The sequence below is a fragment of the Verticillium dahliae genome, genomic scaffold (genome assembly GCF_000150675.1).
Source record: "Verticillium dahliae VdLs.17 supercont1.16 genomic scaffold, whole genome shotgun sequence".
Classification (NCBI taxonomy): Eukaryota; Fungi; Ascomycota; class Sordariomycetes; order Glomerellales; family Plectosphaerellaceae; genus Verticillium; species Verticillium dahliae.
The window spans coordinates 720,831-733,934 of NW_009276935.1; the positions used below are offsets into that span (position 1 = coordinate 720,831).

Below are 13,104 nucleotides of genomic sequence, written 5' to 3' on the forward strand. Positions count from 1 at the left end.
GGTTGACTTGGGTGCCCGTCGGCAGCAGGTTCGAGAAGCTGGGGTCGGCATCCTTGCCGTGCTCCTTGTGCTCGAAGGGCTCCAGAGGCGGGTACTTTTGCTCGGGGTTCCACGTCGGCAGGTAGTGGGGGTACTGCCCGAAGTCAGCATGTTGAGGAAGTATATCGCATGCGGCGGCTTACCTTGGCCGCCTCGAAGCCGTCGCCGCCCTTGGTCTCCGTCTCCTGGTAGCTGACCGGGGACAGCTCCTTGTAGGGACCCGTCGCCGAGGCGTTGAGCCGGAAGCGCTGGGTCAGGGGCTCCGCCGTGACCGTCTCTGTTGCGGAGGGGGCCATGTTGAGTGATGCAGTTGTCAGGATGTATTACACGGTGGATTAGTTTCTCAACGTGGCTACGGCGTGATTTGGTGCCTGTCCGAGCCCGCTGCAATGCCACAGTCAACTTATATAGGCATGCGAGCTCTCGACCCGATCACCGGGCCGCATCTCTGTCGGCTCGACGCGGGGTCACGGATGACATGCTCGCGGCGAGGGATGGCGTTGGCTCATGGCGATACATGCATCCGCCGACTGACTGGGCGAAACGAACCACGGATGGATCCCCCCCTTTCTCGATGGGCTCGCGAACGGTCGTGGTAGGTGGGTGCCAGTATACTGCTGTGCCATGACGCATTCCGAGTCTCGTTTAATGGGACGACGGTCGGACTGTTTCCCCCCCTCCTTCGGTTGTCGCGGGCGGCGCCCCATCGGGCATGGTGAGGGATGGCGCGATATCCCGTGAATGAAGAGGCGGCGCGTGAGCTGTTGATGTGGCCATGTTGCTATGTGGCGGGCGATCACGCAATGGGGATCCTTTGTAAGCTTTCCCCGCATCGAGTGAGGTCGGAGGAGGTCCGATGTGGTTTCGCTTTGCTGTTTGGGTTGAATGGTGGATGTGGGTGGCGATGCGATGGCTGGATGTACTTCATAGTGGCTCAAAGTTGGCGAGAACCTCCGAAGAGGAGACACCAGGCCGCCAAGACGAAGCCAGCTGATGATCATCGTGCTAGTACCATGTTCACGAATAAAGCCCAGCACGCCATTCTGCAGCACAGCCTCGCCCACCTGCTGTGGACGCCATCCTCCGTCTGTTCGGGATTTGAAAGAGGGGTGCCTAGCCGAGACCGGCGCGGGATGCCCCGGGGGACGCCAGAGCATGGACCCCCGGGCTCATGGTGAGGTCATGTCCTGATCGGGCGTTGGACGGGGTGGGGTCCGGGCATGAGGTCCGGATTGAGGTCCGGGCATGAGGTCCGGCCGGCTGCGGGTACGCTTTCTTCGGGGTGGTGGGTGTGCGAGGATGTGAAGCATGTCGACTGCGTCGGGACGGCCCTGGACACTGAGACGGCTGGCTGTCGGTGGGAGGGCCTCGCAAAAAGTTCGTTCTACTTGCAGGCATGCTGCAATCTCCACTGATCAGTTGAGTTGGAGGAGCATCATTGTAGGTCCAGCACTGGAAGTTGAGTTTTGGAAATCTGTCGTCAAGACCGCCCTCAACAGCAACCCCTCTTTCGACCATCGACTTCGCCTTCCCTACTCCATTCCCCTGAAGGTGTCGCACGATGGCTCCAGTCAGCAGTCTGGCATCACGGAATCCTCGGCGGCCGCCCCTGTCGCGTGCAGCCCATCCTGGCACGCAGGCGAGATAAGGTTCTGCCGGTGAAATGAGGTCGGCGAGCAGCAAAAGGTGGACGTCCGTGCTTCTGCTTCGTCATCTCTGTCATTCCATCCTATCTCTCGCAACGCTTCATCGCCTCGACGTCCATGACAGAAGCACATCACACATCACACATCACACATCACACATCATGTCCCCCTTCCCCCTGGGCCAAGCCCCCAAGATTGTGCCAACGCTGCCGACCCCGACGCTGCCGCCGAGCGCCCTGCCGAGCTTCACCGTCATCTGCTCCACCACCATCGCAGCGCCGCCGCTCGCCGTCCTCGCCAAGCTCCTCGACACGACGACCTGGCCGGCCTGGAACACCTTCTGCAAGTCCGCCACCGTGACCCACGCGCCGGCCGCCGCCGACGTCGCGCCCCTCAACGCGCCCGAGCTGCAGGCCCTCGCCGTCGGCCGCCCGGGGTACCTGTACCCGGGGGTGCGGGTGACGTTCGCGGCGTACATGACGGCCGACGCCGCGGCGCCGAACCGGCCGCGCGAGGTCGTCACGGCGCTCGAGGCGTTTGAGCGCGACGGCGACGGGCGCAGGGGGTATCGCGTCGCGTGGCGGTTCGAGAGCATGCCGGACGTCGTGCTTCACGCCGAGCGGGTGCAGGAGCTCGTCGAGGTTGTGGGCGAGGACGGCGTCGTCGTCGCGACCGAGTATTACAGCTGGGAGACGTTTCGCGGGCTGCTGGCGCCCGTGCTGAAGTGGTCCAAGCAGGGCGAGCTGCGTGATGGGTTTGCGCGGTGGATGGGCAGTCTGAAGGCTGTGGCCGAGGGGGGCGAGCATGATGAGCATGATGTGGCGCGTTTGCAGACTGGTGGTGTGTAAGTGGCATGGTCAGGTCGATGCATCGTGATTTCGGTCCATCATTACCACTCATATACAAGTACTGCTACAAAACCAAAGTTCGAACAGTTTTAACCAACATGATGCGGATGCGCCCTTCGCCAAAACCAAGTCCCACCAAAATCCAGCAAATCGTGCCATGACGACGCCGCTTCCATGGTCCATGACTATGTCGCTGCCATGGTTCACGTCGACGTCGCCGTCATGGGTCATGTCAAGCACATCGACCTCCCACGGCGAAAGCGTCGGCTCATAGTCGGTGGAGGGGCTGGGGGACTGTCGGTGGCTCATGCTCATGCTCATGCTCGTTCGTTCACTGGCCGCGAGGAGAGATATCCATGCTGCGTCTTGACGCGGGGAACGAGGATGCAACAGTATGAACGGGTCGCCTTGACGCTGCGAGCCGGGAGCCAGGCTGAGAATTGAATGTTGGTCATCAGTTGAGGGCCATAGGTTGAAGTCAATCAGAATGAAGCCCCTCACTGGCAGCTGACGACGGACACAACGAGGTGGGGAAAGTGTGCATTCATCGCCCCACAGCATCGATCGCTCTTGCCAGCGTGCGAGTCATGCTCCTGCTCCTTCTCCTCCTCTTCCTCTGCCTCCTGCCTCCCCCATGGCCGTGTCCCGCTGCCTCTTGCCTCCTGCTGCCTCTGTTCCTGCCTGTCTCTGCCTCTGTTTCTGCCTGTCTCTGTCTCTGTCTCCTGCCTGCCTCTGCCTCCTGTGAAGAAGTGACTCGACAGCTCAGCCGCGCAACGCGAGCATGCTGCATCTAACCCCATACATATGAACATCTACACTTAGCTACCACCTAACGAGGTAAGGTAAGGTAGGTACAGGTAGCATCATGCTCATGCTTCAGCTTCATCTATTTGACCTCGGCATACGCCTGCAGCCCGTCGTGCAACCGTCCAAAGATGCCGCCATGCCACCCCCGCACCTGCTGCCACTCCTCTGCCGGCAGCGTCACGTCGAACATGCGCAGCCAGGCGCCGACGATAAAGTCAGCATAGCTCGCGCGCGCCCCCAGCAGAAACGGCCCCGCCGCGTCGCGCCCGTAGAGCACCGCCAGCGGCGCGAGCGTCGCCTCGAACGACGCGAGCATGCGCGCCCTGTCGTCGCCGCGCAGCGCGAAATCCTCCCACGCCGTCATGTACGGCCGCGCGCGGTCGACAAAGATGGCCTTGGTCGCCGCCTCGTTGGCCGGGTCGAATGGGAACCCGACCGTCGTGAGCTGCGTGTGCGCCGTGAAGGCGCCGTCGACGTGGACGTTGAACGTTGCGTACGCCGGGTACGGGCTGTCGCGCACGGCCGACAGCGGCACGAGCAGGCCCTCGGCCGGGTCGAAGGCGTAGTCGAGAGGCTGGTCGGGGAAGAGGTCGCCGTCGCCTGCTGACGGGTACGTCTGCTGCAGGTAGACGGCTATGTCGAGCGAGTCGCCGAGCGTCGTGCCCGTCGACGCGTCCTCGATGATGGGCAGCGTGAAGAAGTCGCTGCCGTCGGCGAACTTGCGTGTCGGCGCCACCTGGAGCGTCGTTCGCAGGTTGACAATGTCGGGCAGCGCCACCCACTTGGTCGTGTGCGCCAGCGCCTTGAAGTTGAGCGCGAACCGCGTCTTCCACGGGTTCGGCGAGCAGCAGTTCTTTGCGGCGGGGGGGCGCAGGCCGATGTCGTAGAACGTGATGGGCGCGGACATTGCGTGCTGCTGCTGCTGGTGCTGCTGCTGCTGCTGCTGCTGGTGCTGTTGCTGCTGCTGCTGCTGGTGCTGTTGCTGGTGCTCTTGCTGCTGCTGACGGCGTTGAGCAGTGTGTAACCTGCTGCTGACAGTACTAAGCAGTATGTGATCTCTTGCAACTGATGTTGTCGTTGGGGAAGGGAATGGCGTAATACCTTGCACTCGCTGTGCGTGGCCTATTGCTTATTTATGTCTCCTCCTCGTCCCCTCAGTCGAAACATCTTGATCGGCTGCCCCGCACTTGTAGGGCAGGCAAAAGCAATGCTTCACGGCACGCCGCGCCCTCTCGACTCCACATCGTGTCTGACGGCTTGAGACCTCGTGAAGCCGTGCATCGTCGCGCATTGGACTCTGCATGCGCAGCTTGGGTGGCTCCCGCGAGCCATATCTTGAACCGCCGAAACGCGCACACGTATCAACTCTGTACCTAGGTACCAGCACAGCTCGTGTGGGTCGTGGCGCAGCGTGAGGCACAACCTTGCAGAGCGCTTCTCACGGCTCGCTAGCCTCCTGAAGAGTAACACTAGCTAGCTTGCCATTGGCAGTTTGAGTTGCCTGCAAATACTTGCTGTGAAGTGAGGGGTGCTTACGTGCAGCTGGGCGTGCAGCTGGGCGTGCAGCGGGGCATGCACCTGGGGGCTCAGCCTGCGCCGTATCGAGTCAGTCTACGGCCTGCTTCCAGGCGCCTTGCCCTAGCAGGTCGTTGCTTGAGACAAGAGCTCTCGGAACACGATACACCATGATGAACATGGGGAATGGCGTTGAACAGGGCTGAACGTAGTCTGCCTGACAGCCGTCTCCTAAGCGATGTCAAGTGTTGGTCTGTCGACGTCATGCGATGAAGTACTAGCAGCAAACATCTTTCACACACGGGTTGAAGAGCAAGAAAATCGATACAATGTTCTGGATTTACGGCTGCAACTTTTGGAATAATCATCGACTTGGCGATGGGAGGCGGACCCCCATCCCTGTTTCACATCGAGTTCGCGAAAGGAACCCCCCCTACGGAAAGCAACATCTGGTATCAAAGACATCTCCTAGACAGTGGAAGGATCTCCAGCAATGCTAATAACATGTAGCTCAGAAAGTTGGCGTGAAAATGGCACAATGCATGCCGCTCTGATATTCCTCAGACCTTCATAATAGGGGTGGGCTCGAAAGCTCCTTACCTATCATAGGCTGCCATTTATCTGACAAGTAGAGACCAAAAGATCATAGTATAGGCGGTTCATCAGTCAATTGTAGATTGTCGTCCAGGCGTCACAATTTTGACAAGACCCGATCTGCTACCTCATATGAAGGCCCTCATCCTTGGAGCCCAGTCCCGCTTGCCACCTCATGAAGCCATCACAAGCGAGCATTGGCTGCAGACTTCGCCTCAGCACTCGGAGGATTGATGCCTTTTTATAGACACGAGCTTAAAGAAAATGACAAGAACGGTTTGCACAGCTTCCAAGCTCATGCTTATTTCTCATCTTGGCTCCTGGTACCCTCAAAGTCCAACCCATTGCCATCGTGCAATGTAAGACGATTTTTCAAGCAACGATTGACACGCTCTGCAAGGTCACGGTGGAGGCACACTAATATAGGCAGAAAACAAATCATGTCTCAATTCAACGTCAATAGCGTGATTCGCGCTGTCCCGCCCCTAACACCACTCCCCTGCGCCTCTACCTCTACCTCTACGCCCACCCACCACCAGCGCTATGCACACAAGATGCTCGCACAAATGTTCATGGTCAAAGGTATGTACAAAAAAGGCGAAACGTGGCAGCCGGAACCAGAATACAAAAAAAAAAAAAAAAAAAAAAAAAAAAAACCAAGCAAAGACAGCCGCCGACCCTACTCGTTGATGCGGTGCTGCCAGACCTCCTGCTCGGCGCGCGCGCTGTACGTGCTGGCGCCGAGGAGGGCCTGCATCTGCGTGACGCCGGCGAATATGGTCTGGCGGGCGACGAACCAGCGGATGCCCTCGTGGCAGGGGGGGCTCGTGAGAGAGCCCTGGTAGGTCCAGAACTCGTTGAAGTGGGCGACGCTGTCGAGGGCGAGGTTGAGGTTGAGCGTGGCCTTGACCTGCTTGCCCGTCTCCCGGAAGCCGATCATGGGCGGCAGCTGCGCGAAGAAGGCGTCGTCTCCCGTGCCGGGGTCGACGCGGAAGGCGAGCACGGCGGCCTCGTGGCCCGCGGCGTCGACGTGCACAAAGTGGATCTCCGACTTGGACCGCCGCCCGCTGATCGTGTGGTCGGCTGGCGAGTGGATGTGCCAGCCGACCATGTAGACCGTCTTGTTGTCGTACGTGAACGACGGGTTGCCCGTGAAGACGCCCTCGGGGTGCGTGATGGTGAAGGCCGGCCCGTAGCCCCAGTTGAAGAAATTGCCCGTCACGTTGGTCGGGTAGTTGAACGTCGGTCGGTGGTTTTGAGACAGGCCGTTGCTGAGGCTCAGCGCGATCGGCGACTGCTGCGTGCCCGTCTGGCAGAGGGTGTAGTCTGGGTGAGCGTGTTAGTATCGGAGCTGCGCATCCCCGAGAAGGGAGTTCACATACTTTTGTTGATGCGGCCCCAGTTGAAGGATGCCTCGTAGGCCCAGTCGGTGGGCGGCGGCGGCGCACCATCTTGGCGCTTCATGACACCCATGGGCGCGCTGTTCTCATGGCCGGGACAGGCCAACACGGTCGAGGCAGCTGCCAAGGCGCCGAGAATCGAGAACTTCATGGTGGAGGAGTACGATGCTGCTTGTGGGAGTTGGAATGATAGACAAAAAGCCAAGACCTTGAGGCGCTGATCAGGTGTTTCAAAGCTGAGATGTGATGAAGGATGGGTGAGGACTGCTGTGCCGAGTGAGACTGTTGCAGGTCGGTAGAGCGAGGATCGTCGCTCGTCTTATAGCATCGTCCTCGTGGGCAAGGATGAGGTGCCATCACGATACAGGCCCCCTTGTCCTTCATCTCCATTGCCTGCCGTATCAGCGAAATGGGGAGCAGCGACAAACGTCACGCACGAGGCGGTCGCGCGCGCGCGCAAGACGACCTGTTCGGTCTTGGCAGCATAAACTCCACCCCTGGGCGATCTGTCGACTTGTGTCCTTGGCTCCTCATCCCATGTTACAGGCAAAGAGCAGCACGGGCGACGGAGCTTCAGCACAGCGCTCTCTATGATCCCCGCCGACCCGGCAAATTCCATGGTGGTCTGGCTGTCAATCCAATCTGCAATGCCCAACATCGCGGACCCCGGACAACTGGCACCACAGAGTACCTAGCGCGTCAGCTGTGCGGTTCTGAACCGTCGGGTTCTTCGAGTGAAAAGGGCTGTGGGGGAGCCAATAGCACATGGGCTCGGCACCTGTCAGACTAGGGGCATCCTTGGATCAGCGGTCTAGGATACGACTTGACGACTAGCGGGGCGGCAGTCGAGGTGGCAGTGTAGTGGGAATGGGCTCACTTTGAGTCTGTCCACTACCGCAGGGTCTTGGCGCTGATGTTCTCTGCACTGCCCCTCGTTCGTTTTGTCCCTGTGGCCCTTGGCCTTGAGCGGTGTTCAGGTGTTGCATGGCGACTTGAGCCTCCATTTTCCCCTCACATTTGTGGCCGACTCGAGATGATTACGTCTTGGCACCAATGCCGTGCCAAGAGACCTTCACTGTTGATTCCTGGCTGCCTAGGCCCCGGCAGATGATTGTACGCCCGCTGTGCTTTGTCGCTTGCTGCGACGGACCCGTGATTGAGGCAGGGGAAAAGGCTCTCTGGCTGTATGCCTGGTCTTGGCGACACTGCTGCTGACGACGACGACGACGACCATGACACTTAAAGCACTACTTGTCGGAGTCTTCCGTCGGCAGCCGCAGTGATGCCAGCCTTTGACCAACAGAGTGCCCAATTGACGGAATGCCCTTGGGTTAGTTAGTTTGTCGCGCACATTTCCATCCCCAAGCACAGACAGGCTCTTGAGCGTAAACGACCAATCGCAAACATGTCGCGCTGGGTCGTCCTCAATTTCGCAGAGCATGAAACGAACCAAGGCCTCGACACGTTCATTACAGATAGAGTGGACGAACTGATTAGGGCGCCAGCTACCGTTGTTTTGGGACGAGGCACGGTTCTGCGAATCTTCTATCTTTGGGCCACACCCTGACTCGTCGTCATGCGTATATCCCCGACGGAGGTGGAGGAATTGTCATCTGCCTTCATCAATTTAGCTTTTCGGGGCCTTCTTTTTGCAATGCTCATTCATCTGCGCCTCAATGGCGCTGCGAAATCAAGCTGCCCACGTGTGGTTTTTTTCAACCACCCTGCCACCGTACTGACAGTTGCGTACTCGTTGTTGCTTGCCAAGCAATGAGCGGCCTTTTTTTTCTTTTTTGCTTTGCACGTGAGCAAGCACGCCGGTCTCTGTGCGGGCGTTCTCAACGCTGTACTGCCAGCGGGGGTGGGCTTGTGTTTGGCCGACTCCGCGCCCATCGCTCACTTCTGCGTTTCGAGTCCGAGGTTCGGTGAAGGTTGGCCGGAACCCTGGCGCAAAAGGGTTTGACTGTTTCGACTTCAACCGCGACTGCGACCGCAGCAGGCGGAGGCAAGCTAGGGGTGAGCCTTGGTCGTCCGAGACGGAATCGTAGGTCCGGCACCAAGGTTTCGACAGAAAGGACAATTTGGCTTTTGCTGCATTCAAGGTGACTCTCTATCGCATGATGCTGACGTACGCAGACACAATTTGGGAGCCCCGTGATGAGATTAGGTAGTCGAGATACAGTTCAAGATAAGGCTCAATTATCAACTGTCGCATCCTTTGAAGACTTCCTAAGCTCGTGTGCAACAGGCAGTGTGTACCCGCGAGCATGGAGCCTCTCAGGGCTTCTGGTGCACAGGCCGTTGACTCCGCAGCTTCGTCTGCATGCTTCCCAGAAGGCAGGGCACAATTGAAGAGACCGCAGTGAGAGTGTCTTCGGCGTCATAAGAAGCGGTCGGAGAGATGCCACCACTGAGGTCGATCCGCAGGCGAAATCCTCAAAATATGCCATAGTATCAGTGCTCTCACACACTTCGTTCGATATCGCTGGCGGTGTCCAAAGATGGATCATTCCAAGGCGTATTCGCGAATATACTTCTGCAGCTTGTCGTATCTCTTGCCATGTTGCCTTCGCCAATTATGCTTCGGCTGGCCTTGGACAATGTCCACATGCCAGTTTCACACAGTCCCTTGCATGCTTGCGCGTCGCTGCATTGAATTCAATTGACAGGTCTATATGGTGTTATTTGGCCGTTGCACTGGATCTTTGGCATCATGAAGATTGTCCAAAAGAGAAATATTGCCACAAGAAACGATACTTGCCGTCTTCGCGTTTGCTTCAGCCAAGAAGTTGCTTCTCTGTCAGGCGAGACATGCGTTGCGTGTCGTGACACTGCGCCTCATCGAGCTTCGTCTTGTTCAAATGTCGAAAGTGATAGTATGTCGACCGAAGGCTGGATAAAAGGCAATACAAGACACGCCGACGGACTGAGATATCTGAAATGAAAAGCTGACCGGTGATGAGAGGTAAATCGTGTAAAAGCGTGTCCCGATGGCATGATGGGAGCCCATGGCGAACCTCAAGGCGGCCTCAAGGTGAGGTGGACTGCATGCATAAAAGGCCTTCCGTGAGAGGTGAGCACCATCGATCACGGTCTTTGAGAATCTGAAATCGCTGTAGACGATGGCTGCAACCGCAAATGTCAGAGCTCAGGTATGTCTCTGCGCTCTACCGGCGGCTCACGGCGGAGTCGACCCTGCGAGGTATCCCTTCATCCTGCCGACATTGTTGCAAAGACACACGGTATATGGTGAGACAGGCGGGCCACGCAGGCGAGCCGAGATGCCGTAGCCAGATGCCGTACTACGAGCTGATGTAGTACCCATACAACTCGAAAAGTGATGTGCATGAAACTTCGCTGCCGCTGAGCTGGGAATGATCGGTACTCGTGGTACTGTGCATGGGACTCTACTCGAATAGTAATCAATCCGGTTGGCGTCAGCTTCCTTTGGTACTCTGCTGACAACGAAAGCTTAACCAATTTGGCTTGTAAAGTCAATTGCCGCATCCATTCGACCAACGTCGTAGGAGCAAGTACATCGCTAAACAGCCTTTCACGTGCTGGTTGTAGAAGAACAAGCTGGAGGGAGACTGGGTGACGAAGATCGTCTCCCAATCCATCTTTATCTGGGGATTCTACGGGGGCCTCGGCTTCCATACAAAACCTCCGGCCAGACATGCTCCGAAAACCTTAAATTGCATCCGGATGACATTTCTTTCCTGATGAAGAACCGAGAGCGTGCGGAGGGAAGCAATCTGTTTCCTGCCGATCCGGCGCCAAATTTCATCCGCAGCGCAAAGGCTGAGTTGGTTTCGGAGGCTCGACGGTCTCCGGGGCTTGCCATAACTTCCCACGAAGATAGTCTCCAACAAGAGCGCATGTATCCTCAGCAACTGTCCCTACTGGTCAAGCCTCACATACCTCCCTCTACACGCTGACAAAAAGGTCACAGCATGAGAGTTGACGGAGACCATAACTCCACTTCTACGGCGTGTTGAAAACTCCGTTGATCTGCACTCGTCGAAAACCTAAAGCACTTTAAGCTCGAGTCCAATGCTCGAACATGCATGATCATGCGCTCACGGTAATTGGCGTACCCCATCGAATTACGAAGGTCCGTGTCTCGGGGTTGCATTCGAAAAGTAAAAGGCGGCCTCGGCCGGGATATGGTACCCAAGATGAGTTAGTGCGGTTGCCACACGGGCTCGAGGACCCGGGGAACCGGGGCGCCGAGACTCCCGGAGACCCCGGTCTCTTGGGGGTCGTCGGGGCATGGTGCGTAGATCTGCTGCCCTGCAGCGGCAGTGGGCCGGAGGACAGGGCCTAGAAGAGTATGGTTCCTTTGCTCATTGGCAGCCGAGGGGTGAGTTCAAGGTTTGGGTTTGGGGCATGTTGTACCCCTAATACTCTTAATGATTACATGATCCCTGATGCAAGGTTCCTGGGCACATGTCCTGTAACATGAGCAAGGTCTAGAGGCAAGATCTGAGTGAAGACTGGTGGGCCAGAACAGAGTATCGAAAGCCTGGATTGGTGGGCTTGCGCAGCTTGAACGGGCGTTCATCACACAAATGGTGCCACACAGTCGGCTATTCACATCACTTGATCTCAAGTGTGATGGTGAGGGGGCCTTTATCTCTCCAGGATCAATGTCGATCCATAATGGCCGCCACAGCAAGAACACCTCGACGCAATATCTGCCGTCGAGAAACACCTCAAGTCAAAGCCCTCGGCGCCGAGCTATCCAATACATCTCGGCCGATGAGAGGAACTTGCCTGAAGGATAGCCCAGAGCATACAAAGACACATCGAAGGATTCATGGCTTGAGACTACCGGCGAGCATAAAGTTCGTGGGGAAACATTAGGCTACCAGCCCCATGTCCACGCTCGCCCGTCCGGAACGAGCCCTCGCGCCACGTTGCCACCAGCCCACCATCGCCACGAACCAGCTAGGTGCCGAGCGAGCTGCACGGCATCAGCCCAGTCCTCTTGAAGGCCCTCGCTGCCGAGTCGGGCCCTGTTGGCCCCTCACAAGCAAGCGAGTCCAGCCGCTCGGCGGCCCGCCGTGGCCCATGTTCCCAGCATGGCGGGCGTCCCGAAGGTGGAGATCAAGGGTTCACGGTGGCACATGGTACTCCTCCCTGGGAGGGGTGGTGAGGGCTCAATCACGACGGACACGATCGAAAAGGGCGAGATCGGCAGAAATCACCTAGCACAGGGTTGGTAGTCAGCTGGGCGAGGCGCCAGGGCTGAAGGGCATGAAGCGATGTAAAATGGCAGGTTCCAGTCCTCGGCTAGTCGGAAGATTGGATGGACAAGTTGCTGTACCATGCTGCGAGTGCATTTCCTCTTTCGACTGTGCAGAGATGTGCATGACTCTGTCAGTTCACACTACTTGGCGCTTGCCTATGTGTCAGTCAGCAATTACACAATGTCAACATGTGTGAGTGCCAAGAAGTTTAAGAAGTGACAACAATTCTCCACTGAGCCATCGCCATGTCGATCATGGGCCTCGAATCATGGAGGCGTTTGTACCCTGGCCCAAGACAGTCAGAGTGTGAAGGAAGGGAAGGAAAGAAAAGGCGAGTGAGAATAAAGCCTCGGCGGACGCAAGGCACATGGTTGTGCCCCCTCCACACAGCTGTCCTGCAAGCCACATTCTGCAAGCGTCAGACCCAAGACTCCAACGTTCCACTCTTCGCTAAGCTCATTCGGCCCAATATGGCGTCCGCTCCGGAGGGGTGACCGGACCGCCGAATGTCGGACATGGACAAACGGCACCAAGAGCGGATCAGATAATCTGTCTTGGCGAGGCTAGCCCGGATGACCAGACCAGATTAGGCACGTGTAGCGCCAACCCACTCACAAGCCGGCGGAACTCGTACAAAACACGAGGCGCGCCTTGTGCAGGGTTCCCTGGTAAGGAAGGTGGTTTTCGCGATCTGATAACTCTGTCGAGCGGGTAATTTTCACGCCCACCTTTGCCGACATGAAGAAGAAGGGGTGGGGAGGAAACCCGAGAAACCCACCATTCTTGGTAGGCCGCTTGGCGGGCTCTTGGTTTGATAGGGCTTTGCCGCTGGGCTACCTCGGCCGCCGCACTCCGCGATGGCGCACCCGCTTGTGCTCGCCCTGTTCCATGGTGGCGTTCTTCAGTCCCGACGGTTGCGCCCAGACCAGAACCCAGACTAGCAGGAAGAAGCGAGGGAGGGTACGATGAGCAAAGGCCAAGGAGGAAGTCGTGGCGAGAAAGG

At 57.8% G+C, this 13,104-nt stretch overlaps 5 protein-coding genes across 5 annotated transcripts in view; 2 read left to right on the forward strand and 3 right to left on the reverse strand.

The window, feature by feature from the left end:
- VDAG_07418 (alpha-ketoglutarate-dependent sulfonate dioxygenase) overlaps positions 1–335 on the reverse strand; it is a gene marked incomplete at both ends in the record, with an annotated part of 1,320 nt that extends 985 nt beyond the window's left edge. Inside the window, 2 exons of the mRNA XM_009656323.1 lie at positions 8–133; positions 183–335. Of these exons, the coding sequence (XP_009654618.1) occupies positions 8–133; positions 183–335 (279 nt within the window). The remainder of the gene's footprint in view (positions 1–7; positions 134–182) is intronic.
- Positions 336–1,846: 1,511 nt separating this feature from the next.
- Positions 1,847–2,977, forward strand: VDAG_07419 (uncharacterized protein; the record flags this gene model as incomplete). The annotated part of the gene is made up of 2 exons (XM_009656324.1): positions 1,847–2,529; positions 2,680–2,977. 2 exons carry the CDS (start codon positions 1,847–1,849, stop codon positions 2,975–2,977), a joined length of 981 nt encoding a protein of 326 aa, XP_009654619.1.
- A 442-nt stretch (positions 2,978–3,419) lies between these two features.
- Positions 3,420–5,036, reverse strand: VDAG_07420 (uncharacterized protein; the record flags this gene model as incomplete). Its single annotated transcript, XM_009656325.1, has 3 exons — positions 3,420–4,368; positions 4,722–4,813; positions 4,956–5,036. The coding sequence occupies 3 exons, from the start codon at positions 5,034–5,036 to the stop codon at positions 3,420–3,422; spliced, it is 1,122 nt and encodes a 373-aa protein (XP_009654620.1).
- Positions 5,037–6,128: 1,092 nt separating this feature from the next.
- VDAG_07421 (carbonic anhydrase) lies at positions 6,129–7,000 on the reverse strand (the record flags this gene model as incomplete). Its single annotated transcript, XM_009656326.1, has 2 exons — positions 6,129–6,775; positions 6,832–7,000. The coding sequence occupies 2 exons, from the start codon at positions 6,998–7,000 to the stop codon at positions 6,129–6,131; spliced, it is 816 nt and encodes a 271-aa protein (XP_009654621.1).
- A 4,727-nt stretch (positions 7,001–11,727) lies between these two features.
- On the forward strand, positions 11,728–12,063 carry VDAG_07422 (uncharacterized protein; the record flags this gene model as incomplete). The annotated part of the gene is made up of 1 exon (XM_009656327.1): positions 11,728–12,063. The coding sequence occupies one exon, from the start codon at positions 11,728–11,730 to the stop codon at positions 12,061–12,063; it is 336 nt and encodes a 111-aa protein (XP_009654622.1).
- Between the last annotated feature and the right edge of the window lie 1,041 nt (positions 12,064–13,104).